This window comes from Manis pentadactyla, chromosome 10 (assembly GCF_030020395.1).
Source record: "Manis pentadactyla isolate mManPen7 chromosome 10, mManPen7.hap1, whole genome shotgun sequence".
Classification (NCBI taxonomy): Eukaryota; Metazoa; Chordata; class Mammalia; order Pholidota; family Manidae; genus Manis; species Manis pentadactyla.
In genome coordinates this window covers 37090760-37105641 of record NC_080028.1, presented here as the reverse complement: position 1 = coordinate 37105641, position 14882 = coordinate 37090760, and the positions used below count along the sequence as shown (strand labels likewise).

At 48.6% G+C, this 14882-nt stretch overlaps 1 protein-coding gene across 1 annotated transcript; it reads left to right on the top strand.

Moving 5' to 3' along the window:
- The first annotated feature begins 3164 nt into the window (after positions 1 to 3164).
- On the top strand, positions 3165 to 13871 carry LOC118927183 (keratin, type II cytoskeletal 72-like). Its single transcript, XM_057487884.1, is given in 12 exon segments — positions 3165 to 3173; positions 3371 to 3889; positions 5151 to 5236; positions 5238 to 5357; positions 7907 to 7967; positions 8350 to 8445; positions 9204 to 9368; positions 9997 to 10048; positions 10051 to 10121; positions 11687 to 11907; positions 12542 to 12576; positions 13316 to 13871. Coding segments are annotated over 12 exon segments (1602 nt in total). The 3' UTR covers positions 13483 to 13871.
- The last annotated feature ends 1011 nt before the right edge of the window (positions 13872 to 14882 follow it).

Below are 14882 nucleotides of genomic sequence, written 5' to 3'. Positions count from 1 at the left end.
CAGCTCTGAATTCAGATTCAGACTCTGCAACTAACTGGGGATCATGAGCAAAGCTCTCAGCCTGTTTGAGCCTCATTTCTTCAGCTATAAAGTAGGCAAAGTAATACTTCCAGATCATTGTTAGGCTAAAGTGAGAGGACAGGAGGATGTGTTATGCAATTCCTGGTACAAAGTTCATGCATAATAAATGTTAGTGGAAACAGAATCTTGTCCTCAATCTGTTTGGTTAAAGAACTTGACTAAATTAGCTCACTGAATGAGGTGTTTAGCTGCTGGCAAAGCAATTCACAAAATTCAAACTTTAAAGAGACCATCTTATGAAGTATATACTAGTAGAGATACCTGAGCAGTGCTGGGATGTTGTTGGCCCACGCTCTCTGGTCCATACAAACAACCACCCTTTGGTTTAGACAGTGTAACCCTAGGCATATTGCCATAAACTAGCTCAGGCTGCATATTATATTTATTATATTTCAGTCTCCTCAATGCTTTTTGTAGTAGCTAGTATCTGTTTGGATTTGGGAAATTTGAGTTTATTTAATGGTGAAATGGAGATAACTTGCTCAATATTTCTTATATTCCTTGAAATCCTAGCTCTTGTAAGATATTTGGCCAAAGAGAGGGCTCTGTGACCAAAAAAACGTTTGAAAAGCACTGAGTTTTTATTTTCTTGTAAGAACAGTACTTTATTTCTGATACTAGAATCAGCCTTCTTTCTTTCTCTAGTTAAAAAAAAATAACTCATTGATAAAAACATTATAAGGGAATGAATAGGGTCAAGAATATTCCAGAGAATCATCCTCAGCCTGTTGGCAACTGCTTCCCAGGCTTCTGGACAAGAATAGCTCTGTCCTGAGCACCGACAGAAGTCCTGAGGGTGGAGACTTCCGGCTAGGGTGTGAGAAAACTCAGAAATATTAAAAAGTAAGAAAAACCCCTTTATTATAGACCCACATCCTAGTCACCATCTGTGGAAAACATTGAGTTTTGTATCATTGATCTAAAAAGTCTGGCAATAAGATACCTGCTTGGCCTTTTTTTTTTTTAAAAACCCAGCATGGAATCCATCTCCACACTTTTCTATATGATACCTATTCACATCCCAAGAACTACCATGCTGGGGCAAAGAGACCCAGTTTAATTGGCAACATATTTGCAAATCCTTGCATGGAGTGGTTTCATCCATCCTATGTCCTTGAGTCCTGGTTTCAAAGGGCAGTGTTTCTGGTCTAGTCCACCAGCTCAGGGGCTGTTTTCACTCAGAACTAATGACAGAGTGGTCACCAGGACTTGAGGCAACCCCATAAGCTGCTGTCAGAAGCAGGTGCAATGAGAACCCCTCCTCCCAGGCCTCAGCCACCTTTTGATCTGTTCACATGCCCACACATCTGATGCCTCTGAAACCTGCATGTGTCCCTTTTGTCTCTTCATAATCTGTAAGAAAGTGAGCTCAGGGGTTGAGGGATTCCTGATTCATCCAGTCAATCCTTCACATGAAGAAAAGAAAAGGTTATCTTACTTGTTCCCTAACCCTGGGCAGCAGTGGCTTGGTCCTAGAGGGATGGGTGTTTCAATTTCTCAGAGTTTCCTGAAAAAAGGAGGCTTCAGAGGCTCCCATGAAAAGCCAATTATAAATAAGTTTCTCCTGTTTCAATGTAAATCCTTTTCTTACTTTTCTATTCTCAGTGACCAGAATTAATAAACTCTTTCTTGTGCTGGTGGGAAAAAAACTGGCTAAAATTATGGGGCAAGGGAGCAATCTCATGAAATAATGGAAAACATGACCTTGAGCTTCATGAAGGGCCTGCTGGTCACCCAGCCACACTGATGTTGCCCACTCCTCTCCAGAGGGAATGGACCACAACATATCCTATTAGGCAGCATGGAGAGCCCATGGTCTTCCCCCCTGGGACACCTAGACTCCTCTATCCGTCTGTGGCTGGTGCCATCTCCCTCCCTCACCGATGCCCCACAGCCTCCTTCCCTGGGGGGTTAACACCTTGGCTGTCACTGTGCTCTGTGACTGGCTCAGCAGAGGCTGTGTCAGCCAATTACCCCCCAGCTAGGACCTGGTCACTCCATGAGGGCCCTAAGGGGAGCCCAGTCTTCAGGGTAGAACAGAGCACAGCTATGAGCCTCGTCCTAAGCACCAGCCTGTTTCACATTCATCCTGAATGTCCCTGGTGCCAAGGCCTGGCTGGGCACCAGGGCAGCTGGGGAGGGAAGGGTGAATCCAAAGGGACCCATCAGGGTGGTGGGAGATGGGACACACAGCCAGGACTCACTCAAATTGAGAAAAAAGAATGATGAAATAGAACCCCATCTGGGAGCCAGAGAAGCAGCAAGGGAAGGGGCTGTTTCTAAGAGAAGAGAAGAATTGAAGGCAACTTTGAGATGAAATTAAGGGGAATTGGGTTAGATCAAAAAAGATACCCTTGAGCTATATTACATGGAATGAAGACCTAGGATCTAGTTCTTAACTTTTAGATCAGAGGTGTCTTCCTCAGTCCTTTTTAAGTGTTCCTAATAGTCAGTCACATTTTGACCCAGAATCAGAGACACCAAGGCAGCAAACGTCCTGATCAGAAGATCCCTGGATTGGATGAGCGATCCTCTCCTGTTATTAAAGGAAAAGACCCCAAACTTTGGGAAAGACCTAAAGCTTTCCGGTGCCATCTGCCCAGGGCCTCTCTTCCCTCCTGCCCAGCTAGTATCTCCCCCACTCTCATTCCAGAAACGCTTTTCTGGAGAAACCGTTTAGCTCTGGCACAGAGCCACCCCCAACACTTGTGACAAGAGCTCTCGCTGGCCTTGACTCTGTGACTGTGCCTGGCCTTCCTCCATAGACGGAGAAGTCCCCACACCCTAGCCGGAAGTCTCCACCCTTGGGACTTCTGTCGGTGCTCAGGACAGAGCTATTCTTGTCCAGAAGCCTGGGAAGCAGTTGCCAACAGGCTGAGGATGATTCTCTGGAATATTCTTGACCCTGTTCATGCCCTTAGGAAGCAGAGCCAGTCTGGACCTCTGCTCCCCTACACCCGTGCCCCACCTCCAGCCATCCCCCGTCCCCCACACCCAGAAAGGCCTTCCACTGGAGATCCTGGTGGCCATAAACCCAGTAATCAGAGGGCAGCAAATGGAGATAAGGTGGCCAAATTATCATAATGGAGGAGGTAAGCAAAGCAAATGCAGGGTTCTGGGCCATTTTATAGGGGATTTATGGTGAGTTCAGGGTAGAAAAGACAAAAATCTAAGAGAGGGGATGGTAATTTCCTAAAGGAAGAACCTGAGAGGCCCATGTGGCCTGAGATGTTGCCAACCTACAAATTACTGCTGACACCAGTCTCCTGGCCACTCCGGCCATTTAAAGGGCGGGGAGGACGGGAAGCCCAGCCGCCTGTGCCCCTCTCGGCCTCGCAGTCCTCCCAGCTCCAGCCGCCAGCTGCACAACTACCCCTGTGGGGAGCTCCTGGGCTTCAGTGGCTGCTCTGCCGTCATCTTGGGCCGGGTCAGCAGCAGCTCCACCTCATTCTGGGCCGGCGTCAAGGGGACGGCAGCCTTCAAGAGCAGGAGCCCCTTCAGCCTCTGGGGTGGCCGTTGTCTGGCCCTGAGCATGGCCGAGCAGGCCAGGGTCCACGCACTGAGCCACTGTATGGGCTCTGGCAGTGGCCGCCTGGGTAGCTGCATGGGCCCCATTTTCAGCAGTGCTCAGCTGGGGCCTGCGTGTTGGTCTGTGTGCCAGCCCGGTGGCATCCCTCAGGTCACTGTCAGCAAGAGCCTCCTGGCCCCCCTCAACGTGGGGCTGGACCCTGAGATCCAGAAGGTGTGTTCCCAGGAGTGGGAGCAGATCAAGGCTCTGAACAACAAGTTCGCCTCCTTCATCGACAAGGTGGGTCCTCGGAGCATCTGCCTGTTCTTGCACTGGGGACCAGGGTACACATGGGGTATTTGCTCTGCTACTGACAGCTGCGGGGGAGCTTGGGCAAGCAAGGTATCCTCTCTGAGCCTCCTTTCCTCATCTGTAAAATGCGCACAACCAAGGCTTTTTCCTGGCAGCGCTGTAATGGGGAGGAATTAGATTAAGTGCTTAAAGCAGTGCATGGCACACGCTGCCGATCACCCAGAGCTTTAGGTTTTCCCTGGGAAGGAGAGGGGTGCATTGGAGGCAGGAGACATATGCAATGGGCCCCCTGAAGGCTGTCAACAGCAGACAAGGAGAGGGGAACACACATCCAGGACAGGAGCACCAGAGGGACAGAGGCCAGGGAGTATCACAGGGCATGATGCTTGGTGGATGAGAAGGGACTTGGAAGGTAGGAAGCAGATGAGGGTGCAAGCAGGGAGGCTTCTAGAGGAGGTGGGAGAAAAGACTGAAGACTGGAAGTGGGGCTGAGGGGAGAAGATTTGGAAGAGGGCATGTCAAGTGTGGGTGGGGAGTACCTAGAAATCAGGGCAATAGGGAAGATGTCTGCAGATTCAGAGGCAGTGACCCCGGTGAATGGGGAGGAGACAAGGAACAGGCTTCTCCTGTCCCCACCTGGGGCAGAAGGTCTAGCCCACAACTGATAGGGGACATCATACTGCCAACTGCTGACATTGCTCAGTGCTTGATGCTGCCCCAAGGGGTAGCATCAATGTAGAATGCTTGATTCTATTATCATTCTGCCCTGCAGATGAGGAAACTAAGAGGGAGGCTAAGAACTGCTGCCAAGGTGACAGAAAGGCAACAGCTGACTGTGTCCCTCACCAAGGGCAGTTTTGGCTACACAAGAGCAAGAACATGACCTAACCACCAGAGCTGCCTTTGCTATGTCGTTTCCCCATCACTGTTTCTCCTCTGCTTTCCACTTCCCTTCACTCTGAAAACACCAGCATTTATAGCAAAAGAAGCTGCCTCGGTCACATGATAACTCATGGTGGCAGTTACAGTGTTGCTTAAGCCTACCTCCTGATTTCTCATAGACTGCATCAAATTTCTTGTCCTGGAGACCCAGATGGGTATGTTCCCCTGGCTGAATCCACTGTCTGATGAGTCTTGGTCTTTCCTGCCCCTCACCCCAGAATGACTGCATCTGATTTCTGGATATTCTCCCCACCTTTGCAAAGCAACAGCACAGGGATTCTGGAATGTGACTGCCTTTGGCTTCCAGGTGTGGTTCCTGGAGCAGCAGAACCAGGTGCTGGAGACCAAGTGGGACCTGCTGCAGCAGCTGGACCTAAACAATGGCAAGAAGAACCATTTACGAGGGCTACATCAGTGACCTGCAGAAGCAGCTGGAGGCACAGACAGGAGACAGGGTGCGGCTGGACTCGGAGCTGAGGAGCGTGCATGATCTGGTAGAGGACTACAAGAAGCGGTGAGTACAGAGGCAGATAATACGCCAGTGCAGGTCTTGATTACATGTGAGGTTCTGATTTGGAGCCAGCCTTTTTGCCAATTAGACCTTGCTGATACCATGCTATTTTCTTTCCCATAGGGGAGGGAGAGAAAGCTAGACAGGGTAAGACTTAGGAAAAGAAAGGATATACCCCAAATGGTGCTCTAAATTGCCTAAGAAATGGTGTGCTCGATTTTTAACGTTGGAAATGAAGGAATGGGTGGGGTGTGTGTGTGTGGGTATCTCAAAACCACATGGATAACCCAGATGGACTGTAGGTACCTCCTCCTGAGTGAGATTTTCCATAAGGGTCCCTAGAACATAAGATACCTACCAATGAAGCAAAAATGAGTTTTAAAACGTTTTTTCACATTGAAGCGTATCTGTGCTACAGGGCAGGGATATTTGTTTGATTTGTTCACTGATTTATTCTAAGTGTCTACAAAATACCCCACATTCAATATATATTTGTGAGGTGAATTATTATACACCAAAATCACATAATGACTCATCATTAAAGATCATTTTTAACATACTGTCAGCTGACAACTCAGTTCTTTCTTTTTCTTGAGAGCAAAAATTGAAAAACACCTCACTTGCAAAAAAGGATTTATTTCCTAGTCAATAAAGTCATTTACCTTCCAAATTTCTGGGAGGTTTTTCAAAATAGCTTTATGAAGACTGATCAAATGAGTCTCTCCCTTAGGGCATCATGTTTAATGTGAACAATGTACTCTGTCCGTTAGGGCATTGTGTTTAATCCAATAGACCAGAGAGGACTGGGAATGTAAAATTATTGTTAGTATTCAATACACCCTTGCCAATTCTTTATTTTTAAAAAATAATATTTCAATCCCATTTTTTAATATACATTTCCACACACATAGGCACATTTCTAAAAGTTAGAGTTACAGGTTTAGCTCATTCAATGTATAGAAAACATCTGTCATTTGCTTAATTGTAGAAGCTAGTTTTCATTGTCAAACCAGAGAAATAAAAGTTGCTTTCTGTCAGAAAATGTCTGGCTTCATTTCTAAATTGAAATAAAAATATAAATGTGCACTTTGGGGACTATTATAAAATCCACTCAGCAATAAACTAAAGACTAGTCGTGCAGTAGGTTATTGAAAGTATTCAAGATTGAAATGATGTAGATGTAGTATAATAAATACCTCTATGTTCTAAAACATGATGTATCAATATACACTTTGTCATGGTTTAGCTTTTTGTTATGCATTGTAATGCATTTTGTAAATTGTAAATTATCTAGAAAGTCATTAGTACTATTAAATGCATTGTTTTCTTATATAAGTGAGTGTACTGAACTCTTGTGCTTGGTTTCTAGAAGTAAATAATAAAAAATTATTTATAATGGATGAATATCATGAATCTTGATAGCCATCATGATCAAACATTTTCTACGTATTTTATGAAATAGAAAGATATACATTGTTAAAGAACTAATTCGTCTGCAACAGGCTTATGTTTTTATTTCTGTTATCAGGAGGAAGATTATAGTGAATATTTTCTAGGAAAATATGCATAAAGTTTGATTGTAATAGAAACAGCTATTTCATAATACAATTTGACAAAAACAAGTTTTAATCATCTTTTGAAAACATACATGGAATCCAAGATAAATTTACATAAACTGTTTTCTGTGTGTTTTATCCAATGTAGCTAAAAAAATTTCGTCATCTTGGGAAATGTTCCAGTTACCTTTTAAATAACCCACTTTACTCACTTGTACTACATCAATCATTCAACAAGCCTTTTTTGGGGGGGGGCAGTCATTGACATGCCATAGGAAGGAATACAAAACTGAAAAGAATTGCTCATGTTAAAATATATGGGAAAAAAGCCATTTTCTAGCATTAATTACTTCTCTCCAGCACCCCATTTCATTTGCTGCCACAAATGTCCTCTAATATGTTCTTTGACAATAGTAAAGGATGGAATAGTGAGGTCTTTCTTTAAGTGAAATGATCAATACTCTTACCTCCCAGATCTACAATATATTTGTATTAACATCCCAGCCCCATCTAAACACCCTATTTCCAAGACCCTGCTTCACCTGCAACAGAAATTTGTATACGAAGCAGGTGTAGCCTACAGCCTGAACCTGGAGACTGTGTTTTGTTTGGTGCCTTGGAGGTTTTGCATCCAGGGCTAATACACTGTACTATGGTGCCAGATGGCAGAAGGGGTGCGTTTTTTCTGTTGTCACAAGGGAGGGAGCAGTTATGAAAGGGAGGTGGGGTGGGGGACCTTCATGACATCTCTGCCACAGGTGCGTTCCTGGGTGGATGCCTTTTAGGGTAGACTGCATATGAACTAAGGAGCTAGAAATTGATTCCTTTAAACCTGTCCTTGTCACATCCCTTCAGGAAGGCCCAGGGTACAGAAACCCCAGTTCATAGACCACCACCCTGCAGCTCTTGGCAATGAAGTGATGAAGTGTTCAGTGAGCATTTGCAGGACCGGATTATCCCAATGACCATGTGTCACCTTTCTCTTGTCCCATGGAGGTATGAGGTGGAGATTAACAGACACACAGTTGCTGAGAATGAGCTTGTGGGGCTCAAGAAGGTAAGAGGGGAGTGGGAAGGGATGGAAGGAGCCTAGAGGTCTCCCTGAGCTCCTGGCACAGTGATATTTGTAGGCTGAGGAAAGGCACCCTGTGGGTCACTCACTCCCTTGAGCAGGGGCACTGGGATTCTAATTTCCCAGCTTCTCTCTCCAGTCCTGTGCCTGGGATGCATGCTGCTCCCAGAACCTGCCTGCTTAGAATCCAGGCATTTGGTGTGCTTCGGGTGTGGCCGCTGCACTGCATATGAGTTGGTCTGCTGTTAGGGGCTGGGCTGTCCCTGTAAAGCTTGCGGTAAGGAGAGTAAAGAGGAGGGAGCCCAAGGCTCCTTGTGGCAGGGAGGGAGGGTAAGGGAGGGAGCTGGCCCCTCTCTGTGTTCCCCAGGATGTGGATGCTGCCTACATGAACAAGATTGAGCTCCAGGCCAAGGTGGACTCCTTGACAGATGAGATCAGATTCTTCAAATGCCTCTGTGAAGGGGTAAGGACCTGGCTGAGCTCTTTTGTATGATCTGCTCCTCGTACAAGTGGCTTCTGGTTCTCAGCCTGGATGGTTGTATGAACCAAACATTGGTAGAGAAGCCTTTCAACTCAGGTGGATGCATTTTAAGGTAGGATATTTGCTGAGGCCCTACTATGTGTTGAGCAATGACATAGGCTTTGAGGAGAACATGATGGTGAAGAAATGATTCCTGTCCTCCAGGAATTCACAGTCTGGCGGGGAAATGAGCTTTGTGTTTTGTACAGGATGGAATGGTGAATTCTGCCTGAACAGTCAGGGAAAGTTCCTGAAGAAAGATGAGGAAGATCTCAGTGGGTTCTGAGAAGGACATGGTGCTTCAGCCTGAAGGAGCAGGACAAGTGGAGATGCAGAGGCCTGAGCTGTGCTAAAGCACGAGGGGTCTGGGGAAGGGAAGGTCGGGGTGACTCCTGAAAGTGCTCTGGGGTGACTCCTGAAAGTGCTCTGAGTGCTTGGAGTTCAGACATGATTCTAGGGGGGAGGGTGGCCACTGCTGCAGAGTGTGCAATAGGGGTGGGGGTGGTCCTGAGTGTGTGACTGAGAGGGAAGGCCCATGCTGGGCATCCACAGGCCCTGGTCCTGGTAGGCTGTGCTCAAGGCAGAGTTCGAATGCCATGGAAGGGCAGAGAGGGGCAATGAGAGATTTGCCAGGGAGGATCGGAAGACATGCTGTCCTTGTGGGAACCTCCAACTGGCTCCACTCCTCTAATGTCCCCCAGGAGATTGCTCAGATCCAGTGTCACATCAGTGACACGTCTGTCATCTTGTCCTTGGACAACAACCGGGACGTGGACCTGGACAGCATCATTGCGGAGGTCTGCACCCAGTACAAGGACATCACCCAGAGAAGCAAGGCCGAGGCCGAGGTGCTGTGCCAGACCAAGGTGAGCTGGTGCCAGGGTGCCGAGGCCCAGTGACCACAGCTGCCACCCTCTTGTCATGCATGCACACATGTGTCTGTGTGCATGCATGCATGCGTGAGCGTGTGCATGTGTGTGTGTTTGGGCTGAGCCAGGACTTCTTTTGTCTTGGAGCTGGGTCTTGTTGAAATGCCTCCCTGTGGTCCAAAGAGGTCACCACAGTCTTGGTATGTGTTGGGGAAATATATGGGATTTAGCATTTCCCCTGCCATGGCCCTTGCTGATGGCGGAGGCCACACCAGTCACAACCTTCATAAGACTTTGACCCTGGTAAGTCTCTGTGGTTAATCCACAAATCTTGGCTTTCGTCTTGTTCCCAACTTGCCAAATAGAGGACAAGAAATCTGAACCCTGTGAAGGCTCTCACACTTGAGAGCCCAAGGATCCTGGTGACCTGGGCAAGGGCCTTCCTGTCCAGAAGGGAAGGACCGTCTTTCTCTCCTCTCCCCTCCCCCCACACTCCTTCATTTGTTCTTACACTGCTTGGGTGATGAGAAGAGCGTGAGGTCACCTTCCCCCTCCCCATGCTGCACAGTTAAGAAGTGAATTACCAGTTGTCCTGGGCTCCTCTTCTCTTGTCCTCCAGCCTCAGGTCCAGGAGCTACCAGTCACAGCTGGCCAGCATGGCGATGACTTCACACTCACCCGGCTGAGATCTCAGAGCTCAACCGGCTGATCCAGAGGATCCATTCAGAGATAGGGAACATGAAGAAGCAGGTGGGTTCTATGAAATGAACCAGCTAACAGGGTTTATTGAGCACCAGTCAGTATGAGACCAAATATGGAAAAAGGATAAGACATGGTCCCTCTTCAGGGCATTTATAATTCATGCGAGAACAGTCGGAACCTGTATAGAAGGATGGAGCCTTCTGCCTAAGGCGTGGAGTGCTCCATGCACGCTGTAGAACAGAGGGGCTCCAGCTGAATGAAGTTCCGAGTCAGGATTTCTGCAGGAGAAGGGATTACACTGGGATGGGAGGCAGGGAGGATAGTGGAAGGGCTATGGTGGGGGAGCCAGCAGGAACAGTGGATCTAAGGGAGGCAAACCGAGTCACCCCGTCCCCATGCCTCCCCTCTCCTGCCCCCTCTGCCTGCCCTGCACACGGGCACATGCAAACACACCCACCCACCCACACATACACAGGATCCATGTGATAATGGTTTCAAAAGACACCCACACTGCATGTCCTCTCAACTCATGCCACACTCTTTTGGAATCCCCAAGGTTCACCCTGAAGGAACTCGGTTGGTGAAAAGGAACAGGGGGCAGTTTGATTGAGTTCAGGTGACAGTTTATTGCTGCCTCCTGAATGATGAGACCTCCGCAGTCCCTAGGATGGGACGTGGTTTTCCATGGTCGGGCAGCTGGGTCCTAGGTGTCTCCTCCAAGTGAGCCTCTCACCCAAAAGTGCTGTGGGTGCCTGCATGGCTGGGAGCCTGCCTGGCAGCGGAGGGATGGCGCCAGCTGGACAACAGTCTAGGATTCTGTCTGGCCTCAGAATCAGCAGCTCTCCTTGGAGTGAAACAGATTGGACTACGGAGGAAGGGGACACACCAGAAAGAGAAGCCAGATAACAGATCCCACAAAACCTTAGCCAAGAGGCTGGAACACACACCTGAGGCTGAAAGGCTCGAGAAGCCCAGCCCGGGGCCTTTCACATGACTCAGCACAGAGCCCTTCTGTGGTTTTTCTCATGCAAGTCATGTATCTGCCTAACTCAGGAGTTGTTTGTAAACTTGGAAAACCTGTTGTACAATAATATCTTTTAAGTCTCTTGCCATGTGGCATGATTCTCTGTGGCATTCTGGAGGCCAGACTTTCAGTGCGGCAGGTTTAAAAGGCATTTTATTAATAAGAACTTTATTAGTCCTCAGTTTATTTTTCATGATTTATAGGATCTTCCAAGAAAACCTTTACACTGTGGGGCAGAATTAAGGCTAGCGATCCAGAGACTTTTTCAGGGTTGATATTAAAATCTTATAGTCAACGTAGCCAGAGGGAGAGGGCAGGGGCCAGATGCCCAGGTAGCCCACCTTCTCAGCGTCCTTCCCCTCCTCTTTTCCAAGGTGAGGATGCCCCACCTTCACATGACAAAGTATGAGCCTGGTGAACCATGCCTGGAGTTGGGGAAAGGACAAATTCACCGCTAGTGATGTGCAGAGATGGAGAAATTAGGGGGCTGAAAGCATTTACTGTTACTCAGGACTAAATGAGGGGAAGTTGTCTGAGCAGCACCTCAGAACTGTGCTTTGACCCAAACTCCCATCTGTTTGCCCCTCAGTGCACCAACCCAGAGGCAGCCATTGCTGATGCTGAGCAGTGAGGCAACTGTGCCCTGAGGGATGCCTGGGCCAAGCTGGACGAGCTGGAGGCCGCCCTGCACCAGGCCAAGGAGGAGCTGGCCTGGATTCTGCATGAGTACCAGGAGCTCATGAACGTCAAGCTGGCCCTGGACATGGAGATCGCCACCTACCTCAAGCTGCTGGAGGGCGAGGAGAGCCGGTGAGCAGCCAGATATCTTTTGTTGGGAGGCATTATCTCTCTGCTTTAGCAGGAAGACTGAAGGCAAACATTTTGGTTCTGTTCAGGTCCTGCTGAGGTATAAAGCCTTATAGAGAATGGGCTTTGATATGGTGCAATAGGAAAAACCAAAGATTGATAGCAAGGATTATGTTGTAAAAATCCCAAAGAGGTGGTGGGAGAGGAAATACTAATGTAACAATGTTTGAGAAATAGCATCCTTGGCCTTTCATGATGCATTCTTATGGTTAAGGGGTTGGGGGAGGATGGCCTAAGTTCAAGGTTGCTCTGGCAAGGCCTGGGCCCCATGAGGATGTGAGCTCATTCCTCTTAATTGTCTGAGATCAGTAGCATAACTGAAGAGAAGCAGGAGTACAGTCATCCTACACAGCAGATAGTCCCAAAGCCACTGGCAGACTCTCTTGACAAGCTGACTTTGTAGACAATTTTTCATCTTAGTTCTCCACTTCTTAAGAGGTTCTGCTGGGAAAGGAGGCTGGGATGGGGCGGAAGGTGGCATGTTCTGAGATGAGGGGTTAATTCGCAGAGATGACTCCCTGGAGAGATGGGGTGATGGTTTTCAGAGAGCTGATCTGGTTTTCTTCTCCCTCTTTAGGATGTCTGGTGAATACCCCAACTCCATGAGCATCTGTAAGTACCTGCAGGACCCAGTTCTGTCCTTGATCACCTACCCAAAGTCTAAGTCCCTCTCATTCCATGACACCAAAGAGAAGTCAGAACAACAGCATAACAGAGTGGGTACAGGGGACACTTAGGAGCACAAATAGGGAACTGGCTTTGGTAATAATCACAGAGAAGCAGTGGCTGGAGAAAAATAATAATATCACAAAATACAAAAGTAAAACCCATAGAAAAATCAAATGATATGCAACCGTGCATAATCCAAAGAATGATGCTTAATGGCTACATTCTGTTTCTGTTGAGGCCAGACCAATATTATGGCCCTAGCCTGCAGTAAGGAGAGCCTGAAAGGCAGAGTGGGGGAAGCAGATGGCTGAAATGCCCCCCGCCAGGTTTAAAATCCAGCGAGAGTGCAGGGAGGTCTGCCTTGTGGGAGGCAGGGTTACTGCAGCAGCCGCCTCTACAGGAGCAGCGCCTGCTGCCCTCCTTGAATGCCTGCCTCCCTTTGGCCTTGCTCTTGGGGAGTTGCCTGAGAGATTTTGCTAAAGCTTAGAGTCTGCTATAATAGATTGATCCAGACTAATAGGAAGAGGCCAGATACACGGGGCCAAGCGCATGAAAACTGACCCATGCAGTAAATTAAAAATGCACAGAGGGAGTCTGTCTCCACCTGAGCCACCAGAGAGCTAAGGGAGTGGGGGATGTCCCAGGAGGGCTGATGGGCTGGCTCCTCTCTCGCCCATTCCAGCCATCATCAGCAACGCCAGCGCGGGGGCAAGGGCCGCTGGCTTCAGCGTGGGCTTTGGTGCCTCGAGTGGTTGCAGCTACAAACCTGCAGCAGATGTCACCACCAAAGGCAGCTGTGGGAGCGACTTCAAGGATCCCCTTGCCAAAACCTGGGGTGCAGCAGTGTGAGCAAAAAGCCCTTGAGATGCCAGGCAGGCGGCAGGTGGCTCTGGGAGCAGACAGTTGCAGAATGCAGCCTTCTCCTCCCTCTGCTCCTCTTGTCTCCCTCCTTCCCCGGTCCCCTCTCCAAGTCCGGAAGTGCTCCCTCTGTAACCACAACCCCAGCCCTAGCCCTTCTCCCTGTTGTCCTCATCAGGGAGATGCTCTGATGCAGGAAATCCAGTCACCTCCTTGGTCATCTTTCACTGGGGCACTGCCCCCCGAGGCAGAGGTAACACACATCCCCAGGATGCCTCCCTGCAGCCAGGAGCATGCTCCTCTATTCCCATGCTGTTCTTGGCCCTTAGTCCTCTCCTTGGGGTCATGTCCAGCTATCTGCTTCTCCCCCAGTAAATGATTGATGCCATTTGGGTCTCAGCGTCTAATCTGTTGTCCAGGGTGTCAACATGTGCACTGCCCCCTCTAGCTCTTGCTTCCCTCTGTGTCCCTGGCCATCCCTCTGATTCTGGCCAGGTAGGTATGCTGGGTGAGAGCTGCTCCTAGTAAACAGTTGAGATTTGTAACTGATTCACCTCAGGCAGGCTCAGGGCTTCCCGTGCACTGGGGCGCCTGTTCCACAAGGTGTGAGACGGGCATGATCACCCCTCTTACAGAGATGCTCATGTTGCTGTGAGCAAGGAGCCAGGTCATGCAGGACTGTCAGGCGTGCCAGCTTCAGTGTGGCTTCTTGCTCAGAATCTCAAAAGCACCCAGTGTCCTGTGCTAACTGTCTCTGTTGCCATCGTGGTCATTTCCTTTTTCCTTCCCTCCTTGCTCTCCTGCCAACCCACCCTCCAGTCCTCCTCCCCAACAACAGCCCTGATTTCATCCTCTTCCAGCCAGTTCTTTCCCACCTTAAAGTTTGAGGTCTGCTTGTGTATAGCTTATGGATGTATCTGTATCTATTGTGTGTATGTAGTAGTGGCTCCTTGAACCAATCTTCAATGAGCCAGGCATTGTTCAGCCCTGGGAATCCCGGAGTAAACAAACAGTCCAGCCCCTGTCCTCATAGGGCCTACAGTTTGGTAGGAAGAGTGAAAACAGGCAACTAACAAAGAAATATGCACTGTGCTGCCAAGTTGTGGTGACTTCTAAGAAGAAAAATCAAGTGGGCAAGCAGGGAGCTCTCTGAAGTGTGTGTGTGTTTCTGCCAGGGTGCTTGCTTTTGTCTCAGAATCACTTAGCACAGTTGGCTTGGGGGAGGTGCCGAAGAGCATGATCCTCAAGGGCAAGGACACCTTCCAAGGACGAGCTTCCTTTGACGGTAGCATTCAAGGTGCCCGTGACCCCCTTTTCCTCCCATGTCATTCCCTATCCCACACTCAGTCCCTCCAAGCAGGCCAGGACTTTTCAGGCCCGTGGACCTTCAC